Source organism: Macrobrachium nipponense, chromosome 4, assembly GCF_015104395.2.
Source record: "Macrobrachium nipponense isolate FS-2020 chromosome 4, ASM1510439v2, whole genome shotgun sequence".
In the NCBI taxonomy this organism is placed as follows: domain Eukaryota; kingdom Metazoa; phylum Arthropoda; class Malacostraca; order Decapoda; family Palaemonidae; genus Macrobrachium; species Macrobrachium nipponense.
The window spans coordinates 94,248,810-94,266,347 of NC_061100.1; the positions used below are offsets into that span (position 1 = coordinate 94,248,810).

The 17,538-nt window shown below is 41.5% G+C and overlaps 1 protein-coding gene across 1 annotated transcript in view; it reads left to right on the plus strand.

Annotated features, from left to right (window-relative positions):
- The window catches only part of LOC135211029 (protein MMS22-like), a 165,098-nt gene extending 148,447 nt beyond the window's left edge, over positions 1-16,651 (plus strand). The window contains exons 20-22 of the mRNA XM_064244063.1: positions 14,070-14,261; positions 14,661-14,735; positions 16,546-16,651. Of these exons, the coding sequence (XP_064100133.1) occupies positions 14,070-14,261; positions 14,661-14,727 (259 nt within the window). The 3' untranslated portion in view covers positions 14,728-14,735; positions 16,546-16,651. The remainder of the gene's footprint in view (positions 1-14,069; positions 14,262-14,660; positions 14,736-16,545) is intronic.
- Positions 16,652-17,538: the final 887 nt, after the last annotated feature.

Consider the following 17,538-nt stretch of genomic DNA (forward strand, 5'->3'; position numbering starts at 1 on the left):
GGTCCCAGCCGCGGACACAGGTGAGGAAGAGGTCCCCTCGGTCGCCTGAACCACCCTTGGCTGGTCCAAGCGGCATGACGCGCCGTGAGGACAGGCCTCGCTCCCACTGCGACAGCGATCTCTGCCGGTCCCCTGACCGCCGCTCCCACCAGGACTGATTGGATAGGGGGAACAGCAGCAGCTCTTCTGATGCTCGGAATCATCGCCGCTGTTCTCGGTCCAGCTGCTCTCCCCCGGAAAGCCGTGCGACCAGGCCCGCAGCTCAATAGACATAGCGGGTTGGCGAGCATCTGCCCCCCCCCCCCCCAGCACGCCGGTTCTGCCAGTGGGCAAGGGGGGAGCGTCAGGTCTTCCTCTCTATCCCTTCAACTTCCTCGCGATCCCGCCACGAGGGCCTACAAACCTGGCACAGTCCTAGGACCGACCAGATCATACGCACAAATGGCAGGAGGAGACCATGAGGGGTCTGTTGTGGTTCCTCCTGTGGCGTTCTCACTAGACGGGCTTGACAGTCCGTCTCCGCATGATGCAGTCACTCCTGAGATCCAGAGGTCATTTCCTGAGGTTATTGCGCTGATTTGTCAGCACAATGACCTCGGGGAAGGATTGCTGCTCCCACCTTTCAAGCATACATCTAGGCTGGAGTCGTTCTGGGGACCTAAAAAGGAACCCAGGATGACAGTGGGTCTGCCGCGATCAGCCTTGGCCAACAGTGTGCTGACCCAGGAGGACGCTCTCGTCTCCAGACAGGAGGGTTTGCTTTGGTCGGGCAGGTCGTCCAAGCTCCTTCCCCCCAGCTCTACTACAACAGAGGCGCTTCTACGTGCCAACGGAGGTCCCTCTGCCGCCCTAACAGGTTAACCCGGAGCTGGCTAGGCTAACTCCGGGGTGTCTCTTCAGCACCTGCTGTCAGAGAACCTCTGGTTCTCGCAGCAAGAGGCACTGGCGTTGGAATCGACTGCCATGGCAGCATTCCAAGCAGTCTCCTGGATAGACCTGTGGTCCCTCACAGTGTCTAAGGTCGTGGCCTCTTCGGGAAACATCACTCCTCAAGGGGACCCGGCTTTCATGAGACTGTGCCAGTCTGGAGGTAGGACTATCTCCTACCTGGCCCACCAAACGGCCAACCTGTGGGCCAACCTGGTTCTGAGGGCGGAGTTCCTCCTCTCTCTTCCCCAGAGAGATGGTGGACGCTGCGGTGGAACAATGGCACATTGAGGACAGTGACCGTCTAGTCCACCAGGCAGTCTCAAAGGCGGCTGGGCAGCCTCGAGCTACTGTGGCCAAGCCCAAGAGCTTAGCTAGCGCTTCCTCTGCGGCTAAGACGATTGCTTCGTCGAAGCCAAGAGGAAAGACTCTGCCTTCGACTTCTACTGTAAGGAGCGATCGTAACCAGCCCTCCTTCTCTTGAGGAGGAGCTGGGAAGAAGAGGTCAAAGAGAGGAGGGAAACGCTAGGGACGGCGTTCCCCCTCACCTGCTGCCGGAAGTTGGGGGTGTGCCTGGCGAGCCATTGGGAAACTTGGCAGCGCTACGGAGCAGAGACCTGGATAGTGAATGTCCTTTGGGAGGGATATCTACTACCCTTCGAGTCTTGGCCACCCCTCACTTTCAACCCGGTCCATCTACAAACGTATGTTCCTGGTTCTGCCAGGGACGTGGCACTTCGACAGGAAATGGAAGGCATGCTGAGCAAACGAGCTGTGGAGATCGTATGGGATCAGTCACCGGGCTTCTACAGTTGACTTTTCCTGGTGGAGAAGTTCTTTGGGGGCTGGCGCTCAGGCCCACGAAGTCCCTTTGATCCACTCCCAGAGTCGTCAGATAGGGATCTGACCCTCAAGACCCTCTTCCTGCTGGCCCTGGCATCAGCGAAGAGAGTAGGGGAATTTCATGGTCTTTCCTTCAATATTAAACATTCGAGGGGATGGGGATCTGTGACGCTCGATTTCGTCCCGGACTTCGTGGTGAAGACTCAGAATCCTTCAGTCCCTGACGACCGGTTCGAGTCATTCACGATCCCCTCCCTGAAGGACTTCACCGATAACGATGCGGATGAGATGCTGCTTTGTCCTGTGAGGGCGCTACGGCGCTATCTGAAGAGAACTTGGCCCCTCAGGCCTGAGTGCCGACACCTCTTCGTTAGCACCAGGGTTACCAAGAAAGAGGTATCCAAGAACACACTTTCTTTCTGGCTGCGTGAGGTGATCGGGAGGGCGTACGATGCGGATGGTAGTGACAACACCCGTACCCTTCGTCCGAGAGCCCACAAAGTCAGAGGCATTGGTCCAACCCTTGCGTTCCGCAAGAACTTCTCCGTGGCACAGGTTCTGAAGGCAGGGGTTTGGGCCAACCAGACCACCTGTACCTCCTTCTACCTTCGGGATATTGCCCACAGGTCCTTGGACACCTTTTCCTTGGGAACTGATGGCTGCTCAACAAGTTGTGTAGCTTACCCAGCACCCGAGTGGACAGAACAGCATCGCATCCTTATGTGACTGCATGAATGGATGAGTGAAAGAGAGTGTGACTGGCTTCTCTTCCTCCTCTTTTCTCCCCCTCTACCTGTGGGCAGAGGGCCGCAGTCGTCGCTACACTGGACAGGAGGCAGATGCAGGTAAGCTACACGACCGAGCTCCAGCCTATCCCTTTCAGTAGGGATAGGAGCGGTTATCCACCACTCCCCTAGCAAGGGGGGGAGTGGAGGCCAACAAGAGACAAACCCATAACTTCATATTTGCTCTTGAAGTAGGAACTAGTTCTTGCTTGCCTCCCTCTTATAAATTTGGTCCAGAGGTCTGGCCACTGATCCTGCGGTGCACACTCCAATCAGCTGGGCAGAGGCTAGGATCCCTCCCTCTGCTCTTACTACCAGGGAGGGAACCAAGGTTGGACGAACACCAGTCTGTTCATAAGACTCAGATTCCACCCACCAATAAGCGAGTCTTCCTATTGTTAAAGGACCGATGGTTTGTATTACATATCAGAACAAATTACAATTTGTCGAAAATTGTATCTTTCCTAACTATACAAACCTGAGGTCCTTTACACATAGTCCCACCTCATGTCACCCCTCACTCTGTTTTTCCTGGGCCTAAAGCAAAGTGATTCTTCACCTCTCAGTCACTCGGACCGCCAACTGTCGGACAAGCCATTAAGTACCGAACCCCCTTGTTCGAAGCTTACGACCGGTTCAGCTGCCGCTAAGTTACATTCTTAATGTTAAAGGACCTCAGGTTTGTATAATTAGGAAAAATAAAATTTTTGACAAATTGTGATTTTTCAGTGAAACCCCAACATAGATTTGTGAACAGTTCTGGTAGTTTTGCTATATTAGCATTATTATTATTAATAGGGGTTAGTTTTTCCAGACCTCTGAGTCTCAAGTAGACTCTTCTCGGGCTGGTTCTCAGGGATTAATCCTGAGAAAAAAAAAATTAATTAATTAATTTTTTTAAAATTTAGACTATTTGAGAAACCTGTCTTATTTAAAAAATTTATGATGTTAATAATTGAAAAATCTTTGCTTTCAGCAAGAATACTTTTCATTTTTGAGTTCCGTAGATAAATAGATCTTTGCCGGGTCCAATTTGGGCACTCAATAAGTAAATGCTGTACTGTCATGGGTGTTTGACATCTGTTACACTTCATTGGGTCAGCATGTGGTGTTGACATCTTGTGTGTGCTATACGGAGCCTTGCTAGGATCACCTCTTTTGATCTTTCCTCATGTGAGGATGTTCTCCATGCATACACTTCAGTTTTTATGTTTTTAAGTTTATTTGTTGTTGGCACCAAGGCCCATTCTCCTTTCCAATCCTGGTAAATCAATGGTTTAACAGATTTTACCCAGTCTGACACTAGGGCATGTGTAATTGTTGGAGGGATAGTGCAGGCTAATTTGGCAGCTGAGTCTGCATATTCATTTCCTTTTATTCCCACATGTGCTGGATGCAACATATGTATTTTCATTGATAATCCTGATTGGAGGAGTTGATGAATTTTTATTTGTATTTCCTGCACTATTTGGTTTCCTGATTTAAACTGTCTTATAGCATCTATAGCGCTACGTGAGTCACTGAAAATAACAGAGACACTTGCTTTTGCCTCAGATATCATATCAAGAGCCATCTGTATGGCTGTGACTTCAGCAGTAAATACTGATGATATTAAACGTAGGCTTTTTTTTATTAACATATTTTTCGAATATGCAGATGCTCCTAGTCCAACATTATTTTCTGGGCTCAGCCGTGTCGCTCCCGTGAAATATTAATGCAGATTCTGAGGCGGATGAATATATTGGACAGCAGTAATCTATTATGGATAAGACTGTTGCCTTATATATCATTAATAAAATGTCTCGCTTTGCTCCCCAATTAGTGTGTGATAACTTTTTCAATATGGCAAGGGCTTTGATGCCCTTGGCTTTAATGTATTTGATGTGGTCTTTCCTATTTAAATGTTGATCAAATATCACTCCTAGATACTTGATTTTTGTACAAAATTGTATTTCAGTGCTATAAAGGTGAAGTTTGATTGTTTGGTTCTACATCCATCTTTTGTCTTTGTAGAAGATGATTGCTTTTGTTTTATCAGTTGAAAATTTAAATCCAACTGAATTTGTCCAACTACATATATTTGAAATGGCAGTTCTGAGAACTCTCTGAGCATGTCTCAAATTACTACTCGTATAGTGAATAACAAAGTCATCAACATATACAGTAGACCCTTGACTCACGAACGCATTGACCCACGTACAACTCGATCCCCGACCAAAATTATAGGTAAAATTTCACCCTTGACCTACGAACTAACTTTGAGATACGAACAAAAAAAAATGTGGAAAATAAAAATTCTGTTTGGGTCATGAACTAATTTTGAGACATGAACATTTGAAAAATGGCTGGAAATTTCTGGAAAATAACAATTCACTTTGTTTCACAACTAATTTTTAGACACAAACATTTGAAAAATGCGCGAAATCGCCCAGCACACGTGAGAGCGTTTGAGTTGCCATGGGAACAGCCATCCTCCAGCCGCCCACGCACGGCGTCACCCACGCATCGCTCTTTGTCTCATCTCATTGTGTACAAGACGTTCGTCAATTCGCTTAGCATTTTTTGCGCTAAAACTTGTGATTTTCTTCATAATGGGCCCTAAGAAAGTGAAGAGTGGTGGTGAAAGTAAGAAAGTGAAGAGTGATGGTGAGAAGAGGGTGCAGAGGAAGATAACCATTGAAATAAAGAAAGAAATTATAGAAAAGTTTGAACGTGGTGTTCGCGTGACCGATATCGCAAGTGAGTACAAGATGGCCAAGTCGACAATTTCGACAATTTTGAAAAACAAGGATGCCATTAAAGAAGCAAATGTTGCGAAGGGAGTGACAGTACTAACCAAGATGAGATCGCAAAACCCTCGAAGAGGCAGAAAAAATAATTTTGAAGTGGGTACATGAGAAACAGATGGCAGGTGATAGCGTAAACGAGCCGATCATCTGCGAGAAAGCTCGGCAAGTGTATCAGAGTTTGCTGAAGGAAACTCCTTCTACTAGTGCCACGCCAGATGATTTTAAGGCTAGTAAAGGGTGGTTTGATAACTTCAAGAAAAGAACTGGAAATTCACTCTGTAATTAGGCATGGTGAGGCTGCTAGCGCAGACAAGGCTGCTGCTGAGGCATTCGTGACTGAGTTTTGCCGAGTTCGTGGAGGCCGAAGGATACGTCGCTCAACAGATTTTCAATTGTGATGAAACGGGCCTCTTCTGGAAGAAGATGCCCAACAGGACATTTATCACCCAAGAAGAGAAGGCGCTCCCAGGCCACAAGCCAATGAAGGATAGGCTTACGCTTTTGTTATGCTCAAACGCAAGTGGCGACTTGAAACTAAAGCCGCTACTTGTCTACCATTCAAATAACCCGCCGTGCCTTTAAGCAGCACAACGTAAATAAGGCCAGACTGCCTGTAATGTGGAGGGCCAATACAAAAGCATGGGTGACACGGAACTTGTTTATGGAGTGGATTGATGAAGTGTTTGCGCCGACCGTGAGTCCGTACCCTAACAGAGAACAAGCTACCCCTGCGTTGCCTTCTGATCATGGATAATGCCCCGGCACACCCTTCGTACTTGGCTGACTGCAGTGAACATGACTTCATTCAGTTCAAGTTCCTTCCACCCAACACGACCTCTGTTCTCCAGCCCATGGACCAACAAGTCATTAGCAATTTTAAGAAATTATATACGAAGGCACTCTTCTCCAGATGCTTCCGTGTAACTGAAGAGACAAAATTAACCTTAAAAGAATTTTGGAAGAAGCACTTTAATGTTTTTTCACTGCATAACCCTCATTGATAACGCATGGACTGAAGTTACGTACCGCACATTAAATTCTGCGTGGCGGAAACTTTGGCCCCAGTGCGTAACTGTCCGTGACTTTGAGGGCTTCGATGCAGATATGTGCAAGAAAATTGTGTCCATGGGCAACAGTATGGGTCTACAAGTCAACGACGAAAGATGTTGAAGAATTGGTCGCTGAACATTCAGAAGATTTGACTGCGGACGAACTTGTTCAACTCCACAAAGAGCAGCAGGAGCAACTTGCTCGGGAGCAATCAACTGACGAAGAGGAGGCTGGGGAGGAAGTTACAGATGTCAGCAGTGATGTGATAAAAGCCGCATTGGAAAAGTGGAATGATGTCCAGTGCTTCCTTGAATTGTATCATCCGGACAAAATTGTTTACGAACAGGATCGTGAATATGCTCAATGAAAATTTAATGAGCCATTTCAGAAATGTTATGCAAGGAAGGAAAAGGCAACAGACATTGGATAAGTTTGTGATTAAACGTTCACCAAAAAACCTAGAAGAGTTGGAATCTCCGGAACGAGATCTCCCCGACCTGGATGGGGGAGGGTCTCCTTCCGCACAATAACCTCCTCCCCACCCACCACCCTCCTCTTCTCTTGTCCGTCAAGCCAGAAGTCTCGCCAGTCATAGTAAGTGTTCACTTTACAAACGTTTTTATAGTGTTAGTTTACCATTTTAAATTATATTATTAGATATATTAAGGTTTTTTACACTGACTTTTACATTATCTGTGTAAAATAAGGCAAAATATACATAATATATATTGGTTCGTAGGGGTCGAGAACCAATTAATATTATTCCCATTAAACCTTATGGGGAAATTAGCTCCGAGTCACGAACAATTTGGAACACGACCAAGGTCTAGGAACGGATTGTGTTCGTGAGTCAAGGGTCTACTGTAAACTGTTTTTTACACCACTTGGTAAATTTATAGTAATCTCATTGCTTGCTAAAGCAAACAATGTACAGCTCAAGACACTACCTTGAGGGATTCCTTCTTCCAGTTTATAGGTTACGGAGTAGGAATATCCTACTCTCACTTGAAAAGTTCTGTTTGTTAAAAAGTTCTTAATAAATATTGGTAAGTGGCCTCTTAGTCCCTTGGAGTGGAGTTTTTGCATGATGTTATGTTTCCATGTTGTATCGTATGCTTTTTCTATATAAAAAAATATAGCTACTGTTAATTTCTTTTGTTCAAAGCCTTTTTTGATATGATCTTCTAAATGTGTTAAGGGATCTAGGGTTGATCTGCCAGCTATTGAACCGACTGTGTTGGTGTTAAAAAGGATTCTTTGGTTATTACATACGTTGATCGTGCATTAACCATTTTTTCTAAGATTTTGCATAGGCAACGTGTTAGAGATATCGGTCTATAATTTGATGGATTACTTGCATCCTTTTCTGGTTTATTTATTGGAATTATTATGGCATGTTTCCATTTATCAGGAAAGACACGTTTTAGCCAGATACTATTAAAAAATCTTAATAAATATGATTTAGCTACAGGACCTAATTTTTCTATCATTTCAAATATTTTATCATATCCTGGTGCGGAGGGATGACAATAGTTGATGGCATTATCTAGTTCATCCATGTTAAAAATATAATTATATTCCAGGTCTTCAAGAGTTTCAAAATTGAGTATTATATTTTCTTTTTGTTTTCTGATATTTTGAAAATGTATATCTAGGCTGGAGTAAGCACTGATGTTTTCAAAATGCTTTCCAATTATATTTGATATTTCATAAGTATCATGGTATATTTTTCCATTTAAATGTATTGCACTTCTTGGAGGTCTCATATGTTTTCCATTGATTTTCCTTATCTTTTGCCAGATATCCCTTGTGAATGTGTTTGAAGATATGTTTAAGACATATTCCTTCCATGATGCTATTTTTCAGCTATTACCGTTTTTTTAAATTTGGCTGTATATTTGTTATATAGTGGTTTGATGTGGTTAATTGTTATGTTTGTTATAATTATTTTGTTTAATATGTTTATATTATAGGGCAATTTGTTGAGTGATTTAAGGCGAGTTTTAAGTCTGTTAAGATTGCGACCCAATATATGTTTTATTTTACTTAAGGTTGTTAAGGTTGGGTTCCACCATGCAACAGGGGATTTTGTGGAATTTGATTTGGTTTTTGGAATACTTTTATCTGCAGCATTAATTATGAAGTTTGAGAAGGATTCACATGTAGTATTGTGATCTTCATTATGTGGGAATGGTGGTATGTTTTGTGTGTATAGGAAATATTTATCCCAGTTAGATTTTTGAATATTATATCTTTTAGGTGGCAATATTTTGATATTACTTAAGTAGTTCAGAGTGATTGGGAAATGGTCACTAGTGTATGAATCGTCTAGGACGTTCCATTCAAATTTCTCGGCTACATCATTTGAACATAATGAAATGTCAGTTGAAGAAAAGGTTAGGTGTGTATTTGGAAAAATATGATGGAACTTTGCTTCATTGAGACAACACAGGTTGTTCCATTATAGAATTCTCTATGTTGATTCCGGATGTGTCAGAGGGGTCATTAGTATCCCATAATGGATTATATGCATTAAAATCTACTGTAAGTAGGGGTTCCTGTATACGTTTGCTAATAAGTTGAGAAAAATCACTAAAATTTGCATTGAAATTTGGTTGGTTATATAACTTACAAATAGTGATTTTACTTTTGTCAGGCATACATATACAGTTTAATTGATGTTATTTGATATGACATAGATGGTATGTCAAAAGGTTCATATGTAATGCTATTATGAACGTATATGGCTGTGCCTAATTTTCCACAGTCAGTTGGTGAATTAACAGGCAATTTTATAATGTTGGATATTTGTAGGTTTACTTCCTATATATATATGTTGTAGACATATACACATTGGGTTGTGGTCTTTTATGATTCTTTGTAATTCACCCAGACGTAGTCGGTTAAGAGACCATTTATATTCCATTATTGGGAGGAATTGGTATTAAATTCTATAAATTGTTTGCTGATTTTACTTTGCCTCGTAGTTTATATGCATGTGAATTTATTTGTGATTTTTTAATCGTTGCACTTGTATGTTGGTTATTAGATTCTGCCGTTGGATGTTTTTCATAATTTAATATTAACAAGTCTATTTTTTATTTTATAATTTCCTTTTTGTATTTTAAGGATTCAGAACATAATTCGTTCTCATGTTGGTGCGTTAAAGGGCACCTCCTTAATTTAGCAAAATTGTCTATACAATTTTGTACTGTGTCCTCTGTCGTGGTAGTTAGTTGGTTATATGTACTTACAAAGCGTTCATTACAACCACAAGATTAAGCATGTTTGGTAATGTTAATTATTGGTTCAGAAGTACTATTTGGTCTAGCTTTAGAAATTTCTGGTTTTGTAATTCTATTGGTCCTTTTCTGTAGTGATAAGGACTGTTGGTTTGAGGGGTTATTTGTTTTGTTGTTGTTAATGGAATATTTGGGTCTTGTGGATGGTTGGGGGGTGTTAGTTATATGTATTTTGGTTTGGTTTAATGGTATGAATTTCATTAGTATTATTTGATGGGAATTGTAAAGAGTGATCTTTACTGTCCAAATGTTGGCTGTTTGATTGAGATTGAGGGTAATTGTGTATTTCCACTTGTGATGAGATTAGTTTAATATCTTTTTTAAAATGTTCTCCTGGTGTAGTTGGAGTTTCTTTTGATTGATTGTAATTTTCAATATTTACTTTTTTTTCCCTTAGGTGGGGTTCTTTCCAGAATTCTTTTCTTTTTGCCAGTTCGATCATTATCATTATTTAACTCCTCTTCCATTGGAAGTTCTTTTCCATGGATAACTGAATCATCTATCACTTATTTTGGGTTTTAGTATTATTGGTATGAAATTTAGTTTCTATGTTTATATTATCATGTTTGTTATTGTGCTGCTTGATGTCTTGATTTTAAGTCACATTTGAAAAGGTGGGGGTTTTGGATGGATTATTAACTCCTCTTACTTTTAGATCAAGTCTGGCTTCCATGACTGACATTCCTGTCCTATTTATTAACAACTGAAGTTCTGTGTTATATTGGTAAAATGAGCACTCCTTAGATTTCGTGTGATGGGCTAGTGCACAATTAATACATTTTGGTTGATTACAGTTCCAATTAGTGGTATGGTCATCTCATGCACAGACTGCACATATAGCCTTATTACGGCATCTTTTGTATGTGTGGCCATACCTTGAGCACTGTGTACATTGTAGTGGTTTTGGAACAAAAGGACAAACTTCTACATTTTGTCCAATAATTTTTATTTTAAATGGTAGGTCTTGGCCTGTAAATTTTATTTTGGCAATGTTGATATTTTTATTTTTATCTTTCCTACTTGAAATCGAGTATATTTCTAAATCGTGGATATTGTTATATCTCAATTTTAAGGAGTCTAGCAGTAGTTGTTTTGAAGGAAGCTCCTGCTCGCTATTGGGTAGGATGACTGTACTCTGTACATAATTCAATGTTTCGTGGCTTGTAATAGTTACTTGTTCCGATATGTATACAAACCCTCGGTCTTTTAACAATAGGAAGAGCTTCGAGAGGTCTTGCCCACCCAGGGAACTCAGGCCCCCGGGGTGGGATGTGACTCTCGTCCTTAGGAGTTTGACTCTCAGACCCTTCGAGACACTCTGAGAGTCGTCAGACAGGGATCTAACCCTCAAGACCCTCTTCTTGCTGGCCCTGGCATCGGCGAAGAGAGTAGGGGAACTTCATGGTCTTTCCTACAACGTCAAGCATTCCAGAGGATGGGGATCTGTGACGCTCAATTTCGTCCTGAACTTCGTAGCGAAGACTCAGAATCCTTCGGTGCCTGACGACCGGTTCGAGTCTTTCACGATCCCCTCCTTGAAGGACTTTACTGATGATGATGCGGATGAGCTGCTGCTTTGTCCTGTGACGGCGCTATCTGAAGAGAACTCTACACCTCAGGCCTGAGTGTCGACGCCTCTTCGTTAGCGTCAGGGTTACCAAGAAGTTTCCAAGAACACTTTCTTTCTGGCTACGTGAGGTGATCAGGAGGGAGTACGCCGCGGATGGTAGTGACGACACCCGTACCCTTCGTCCGAGAGCCCACGAAGTCAGAGGTATAGGTCCAACCCTTGCATTCCACAAGAACTTCTCCGTGGCACAGGTTCTGAAGGCAGGGGTTTGGGCCAACCAGACCACCTTTACTTCCTTCTACCTTCGGGATATTACCCACAGGTCCTTGGACACTTTTTCCTTGGGACCCGTGGTGGCTGCTCAACAATTTGTGTAGTCTACCCAGCACCTGAGCGGACAGAACAGCATCGCATCCTTGTGTGACTGCATGAATGGGCGAGTGAAAGCCGCGGTCGTCACTACGCTGAACAGGAGGCCAATGCAGGTAAGCTACACAACCGAGCTCCATCCTATCCCTTTCATTAGGGATAGGAGTTTTTATCCACCACTCCCCAACAAAGGGGGGAGTGGAAGCCAACAAGAGACAAACCCATGACTTCATCTTGGCTCTTGAAGTAGGAACTAGTTCTTGCATTTGTTGCTATTTATAAGTACGCTTGCCTCCCTCTTATAAATTTGGTCCAGAAGTCTGACCACTGATCCTGCACACCCAGATCAGCTGGACAGAGGCTAGGATCCCTCCCTTTGCTCTTACGACCAGGGATGGAACCAAGGTAGGACGAACACCAGTCTGTTCATAAGACTCAGATTCCACCCACCAATAAGTGAGTCTTCCTATTGTTAAAGGACCAAGGGTTTGTATATGTACCGGAACAAATAACAATTTGTCGAAAATTGTATTTTTCCTAACTGTACAAACCTGAGGTCCTTTACATATAGTCCCACCTCATGCCACCCCTCACTCTGTTTTCCTGGGCCTAAAGCAAAGTGACTCCTCTCCTCGCAGTCGAGCTGACCGCCAACTGCAGGACAAGCAGTTAACTATCGAACTCCCTTATTCGAAGCTTACGACCGGTTCAGCTGCCGCTAAGCTACATTCCTATTGTTAAAGGACCTCAGGTTTTTATAGTTAGGAAAAATACAATTTTCAACAAATTGTTATTTTTATATCATTTATTTCTGTTATACTTAAAAAGGCAGTGGACTGCTTTTTATTGGTTACTTGGATAAGCCATTCATTGTCCTTGATGTGTCTGCATTCCATGGCTTGTGTTGGATATATGTTAAGTAATTTGTTTTCTAGTATCGCTGCTGAGATTTTGTTGTCAGCTTTGAGGACTAGAAATCTTGACCAGTTATCTGGTCCAAAGAGGTCATCAAAATGTACCAATGTGGAATTAAGTTGGTAATTTTTGTTTCTTTTTGGTCCTCATTTTATTATTTGTCTCTAATTCAGAATTTTTGTTCATCATATATGGTTCCATTGTAGGATATTGGTGTTTACCAATTTATTTTTGTTTGTTTCTTTTTCATTTATGCACTCTATTTGGTTTTCTGGCTCTGCAGCTTTACTTGGAACAGGGTGTTCCTTTGTATCATTTATAGTACTTTCGCTACTTGTGGCAGTACCAAGGAAATTCGGGAGTGACATGCCAATAGTCATCAACTGTGCCGTAGTTTTTCCATCATGGGGCCCAGGGGTACTCAAATCATTTATTTCAATATTGATAAATTTTGAGATTTATAAAAAAAAAAAAAAAATCTTGAAAAGATATCATTGGCCCTTCGTGAAGTTAAATCTTCCGCCAAAGGCACAAGTGAGAAATGACTCCCAAATGTCCGCATCCCTACCCTACCCCAAAAGGGGATGGCATAACATGATTAGTATGGCCCAAGTGTAAGCAGAACCCACATGCTAGGACTTAAGAGTATTATGATAATACAATTATCCCCATCATAATCACATTATGGGCAAACTGCATAGAATGCAGAGAGTTCTATTCCTAGAACTAGACCCCCCTGGAATCCGTGGTCCAGCTCCACAGAATAGTTCCGCCTGAAAAACAGGTCCGGACATTGTTGGGTAGATGATGGATCTACCACAGTTCTCACTATTTAGCTTCGGATTAACTCCACGTTAAGCCATGATATGTTTTCTCATTTATTTGCTTTTCAAAAATTTTGTTAAAAATGGAAAAGTCCACAGAAGTTAACTCTAAAATATATAATGTCATATGGGACTCTTGGGTTCGAACCTGGGAAGAGATTCCAGAGTTTTGAGAGCCCCCTTACCACGTCAAGGTGGTCCTATAATGAGGGGGGGCTACATCAGCAGCAGCTCAGCACACATACTACCTTCAAAGTTTTTTTTTTTTTTTTTTTTCATGAAATCTCAGTACTATAACATAATTGCCTGGCTCCCAACCTGATTGCAGTCTCATTGCCAGGTCCCATGCTATGAAAAGTTTTATGCCCATGCTTCTACTTACATGAGCCACTTGATTTTCTTTTTCTTATATTCGGTACTGGAATGATATGTCTGGAGTTTGCATGTGACTCACATATAGGCAATGTTCTATTGATGAGTTGAGAATTTTAATTTTATGTTAGTACAATGATACTATGCAAGCACCAGATGTTAGTACAATGATACTATGCAAGCACCAGATGATTTTACTATGAAAAGCATTTGTTAATACAGATTGTGTTCATTCAGTAAATATACAGTTTTGTAGTTTTTAGCATGATACTGATCAAATCTATTGTTGAATTTTATAGCTGTACATTGGCTTTAATTTCCAGAGGTGTACTGGTGAAAATCATCAGGAAATTTGTACTGCAACATGTCTCTTGGTCTTCCCATCGATTATTCCGCGTTCTTGGTGTGATGGGAATCACATGCAGGCCTCTTCTGGTTGACTGTCTCCCTGACATAGCATATGCTGTTAGAAAAACTGAAGAAAAGAGAGGCACTGGATTGGATCATACACTAAGGTAGGAAAATTGTTTGTACTTGAGTTTCTTTCTCGTGTAAAGGTATTTTACTCTGGAATTTGTTTATCATTCAGTTGGTAGGTGGATCACCATTTTAACCATCCTGAGTTTGCCTGTTAGCAGAATAAATATTCCTAATATAAAATTTTATGATTGGAAGTAAATATGTACTTTGGTAAAATCTCAGTGTCACTTGATGACAACAGAAATTGGCTAATTTTTTTTAAGGAATCTAATTTCACTAGTTAACCTCATGGAACCCAGATAATATAGCAACAGAAATTAGCTTATTTCTTGTCAGTTTTATCCTACTTTGAACCTTGAAATATACAAGATTAAATGGCATTAAGCTCTAGTGGCCATAAGAATATCTAAATATAATTCACTTTTTCCCCTCAGACAAGGGTACAACAACCTGCTCACCAGTCTTGCAGTTAACGAAGATGAAATTGAAGATACCAGATGACTGTAAATGTAAGTATGAATTCAATATTAGCCTTTCCTGATTGTTACATATTTTACATTTTGTTTGTTCCGTGGTAGTTAATATGTAGTTTTTTAAGAGGGTAATTTCTGTATCATTGAACATAAACTGACATATGTTAATTTCATGTCTTGAGAACATAACGACTGATGACAATTCAGGCATTTTCAAGTTACCTGGTTTAATAATTTTCGTTTTGTGACCTAATATTATGAGTGCTAGGGTTCATAACATGCCGTTGTAACTATGAGTGTTATTTTGTGATTGTTTACTTCAAGTTCTTCAATGATTTGTGGCCATCTTATTTTTATTCTTCCATATCTGACAAGACATCATACAGATTTTTTGTATAATGTTACTGGATGTGTTTGTGTGTTTGCATTTGTTATCTTTAATACTACAGATTTATGAATCCTGATTTTAAGTATTGTTATGTTAGGGATGGATTTTTCATTGTATCAAGTACTGTATACACATAGGTTACTATCAACTCTAGTTTATGGACTCTATCCTGTTCTTGCCATCAGTAGCTAAATTTAATGCATTCAGGAGTAGTTCAGGTCCAGTTCATGGTAAGATCTTTAGACCCATGAACTGCACTTTCATTCAGAGGCTTTTCTCATAGGGGTGTGAGGTCTATACCGGGGTACTCTCAGCATTCTTCTGCAAATTTATATTTGGGAAAATGATTGGATTAATAGAAGGGTTGTCTCCAGTCTGAGTGTTTGTTCAATGGATTACAAACTTCCTCACCAGCAGTTCAGTCTTCTCATTTAAATGCTCAGCCTCATCCTAGACCTTCAGACAAAAAAAGGGCAGGATCTCTTATTTCAGTGGAGTTATCCATGCTTACTTATGTGCAGTTTTGCCCCCCTTGGAGGCTAAATCTTGTGAAATTGGATTAATCTTATCCTACTTAGACATGGCCTGTTTCATTGAGGGATGAGATTCCTCTCGTTTTCGAGTGTGTGGGGGGTTAACTCTGAACCTGTCAGCTGGTAATGAGTGTTTTTCTTGATTTTCACTTTCCATGACTATGTTGGTGCTGGCCTAGGCAATATTCTTTTATATCTTGTGCAGGCTGTTCAATACAATCTAAAAATTATCTGTTCTCTTAAATGGAAATGTTGGTACCTTTTCGTCAGTGCAGGCAAGAACAAGGTGGGATGGTGTCCAAGAACAGGTTTTTTGTTTCTTTCCTGGTTATGTGAGATGATCAATGGAGCTTATGACCTCCTAAGAAGGATGTGAGATGATCAATTGAGCTTATGACCTCTTAAGAAGGATGTCAATCTCGCTACTCATGCAAGAATTCACAAAGTCAGCCTTGGGACCATCCCTAGATTTGAGGAAGAACTTCATGATACTGCATGTGATGAGGATGGGCGTCTGGCATACACAGACAAACTGAGCAACATTCTCAAAAAAGGTATATCCCGGGATACCTTCTTAGGACTAGCAGTGACTGCTCAAGTTGCACAGGCACCCAGCTACAACTGTTCAGAATTGCATCTCATCCAAGTACTTGATCTTAGTGTAAGTCTGAGGGTATGAATGTGCTGTGACAAGGTTCACCTTCTTCCTCCTTTGGAGCATCATCTTTGCTAGGGGAAAAGAAACTTGTATCACCCAGTTCCTTTCCTTATTCAAGTGGAATGATGTGTCTGGGATTCACAAATGAATAGGCTTTGTAATGATTTTGCAATAAAAACTAATATAAAGTGATTCATAATTGTAAGAAATATTTTAAGTTAACTGTACATAAACAGGAATACCAGTAAAATACCATTTTTCTTCCAGTTGTAGCTGCTACGGAGGAACACTTGAAAGTTTCGCGTATTTGTGCTTGGAGGTAGGAATGTAAATATTTTCATTAAATATTTTGTTAATAAAAATTTTATATATTTTTTTTTTTATTTTGGACCCTTTCTTATACTATGTACAAATATAAATGCAGCATTTAACAAGTGAACCAGCATGTGTGTGACAGCAGTGGAAGCAACTATGTACTGTAGAAAAGCTATACAAGGTATTTTTGACAATTTTCAGAGGGCAACACAGGTTAGCATCCTTTGTCAACTCCTCAAATAAGTTAAACTTTTCACCTTAATATAAGAAATTTCAAATAATATCTCTTTTTCCTAGGTATACAAACCAGGGCCTTTCATATAGGAGTATGAATCTTTCAGTAGAGTTGGGAATCGGTCGAAACCGGAGGGGGAAGTCCCTCTTTCAAGAGAAGCATCTGGGTAAAAGTACATGCTGGAGTCGAGCAGATACAATGTGATTGTGCTTCACGAATCCTCTCCTGGTTGAAGACTCGAGAGGAATCTCCCTCATCTTATAATGAGGGTTGGGGACTAGATAGAGCTCAGTCCAGCACCCGATTCTGGGTTTTACCAGCACCAAATGGCCTTCTGACACGAAGTGTCCTGCATGAGACTTCTGGGTTCTGCGAATGATTCCTTACTTAAGTAACCCCTTCTCACCTTAGAAGGGGCACTCAGGCCCAAGGGCATACTACTCTGGCCAACTATTCTGCCAGACGTCTGTCAAAATAGAAGGCCAGAGTAGTATGCCACTGGGGCCTGAGTGCCCCTTCTAGGGCAAGAAGGGGTTACTCAAGTAAGGAACCATTCGCAGAACCCAGACCTCTCATGCACGAGACTTCATGTTAAAGGCAGTTTGGTGCTGGTAAAACCCAGAATCGGGTGCTGGACTGAGCCCTACCTGGTCCCCAACCGTCATTATAAAAGAGCCCTACCTGGTCCCCAACCGTCATTATAAAAGAGA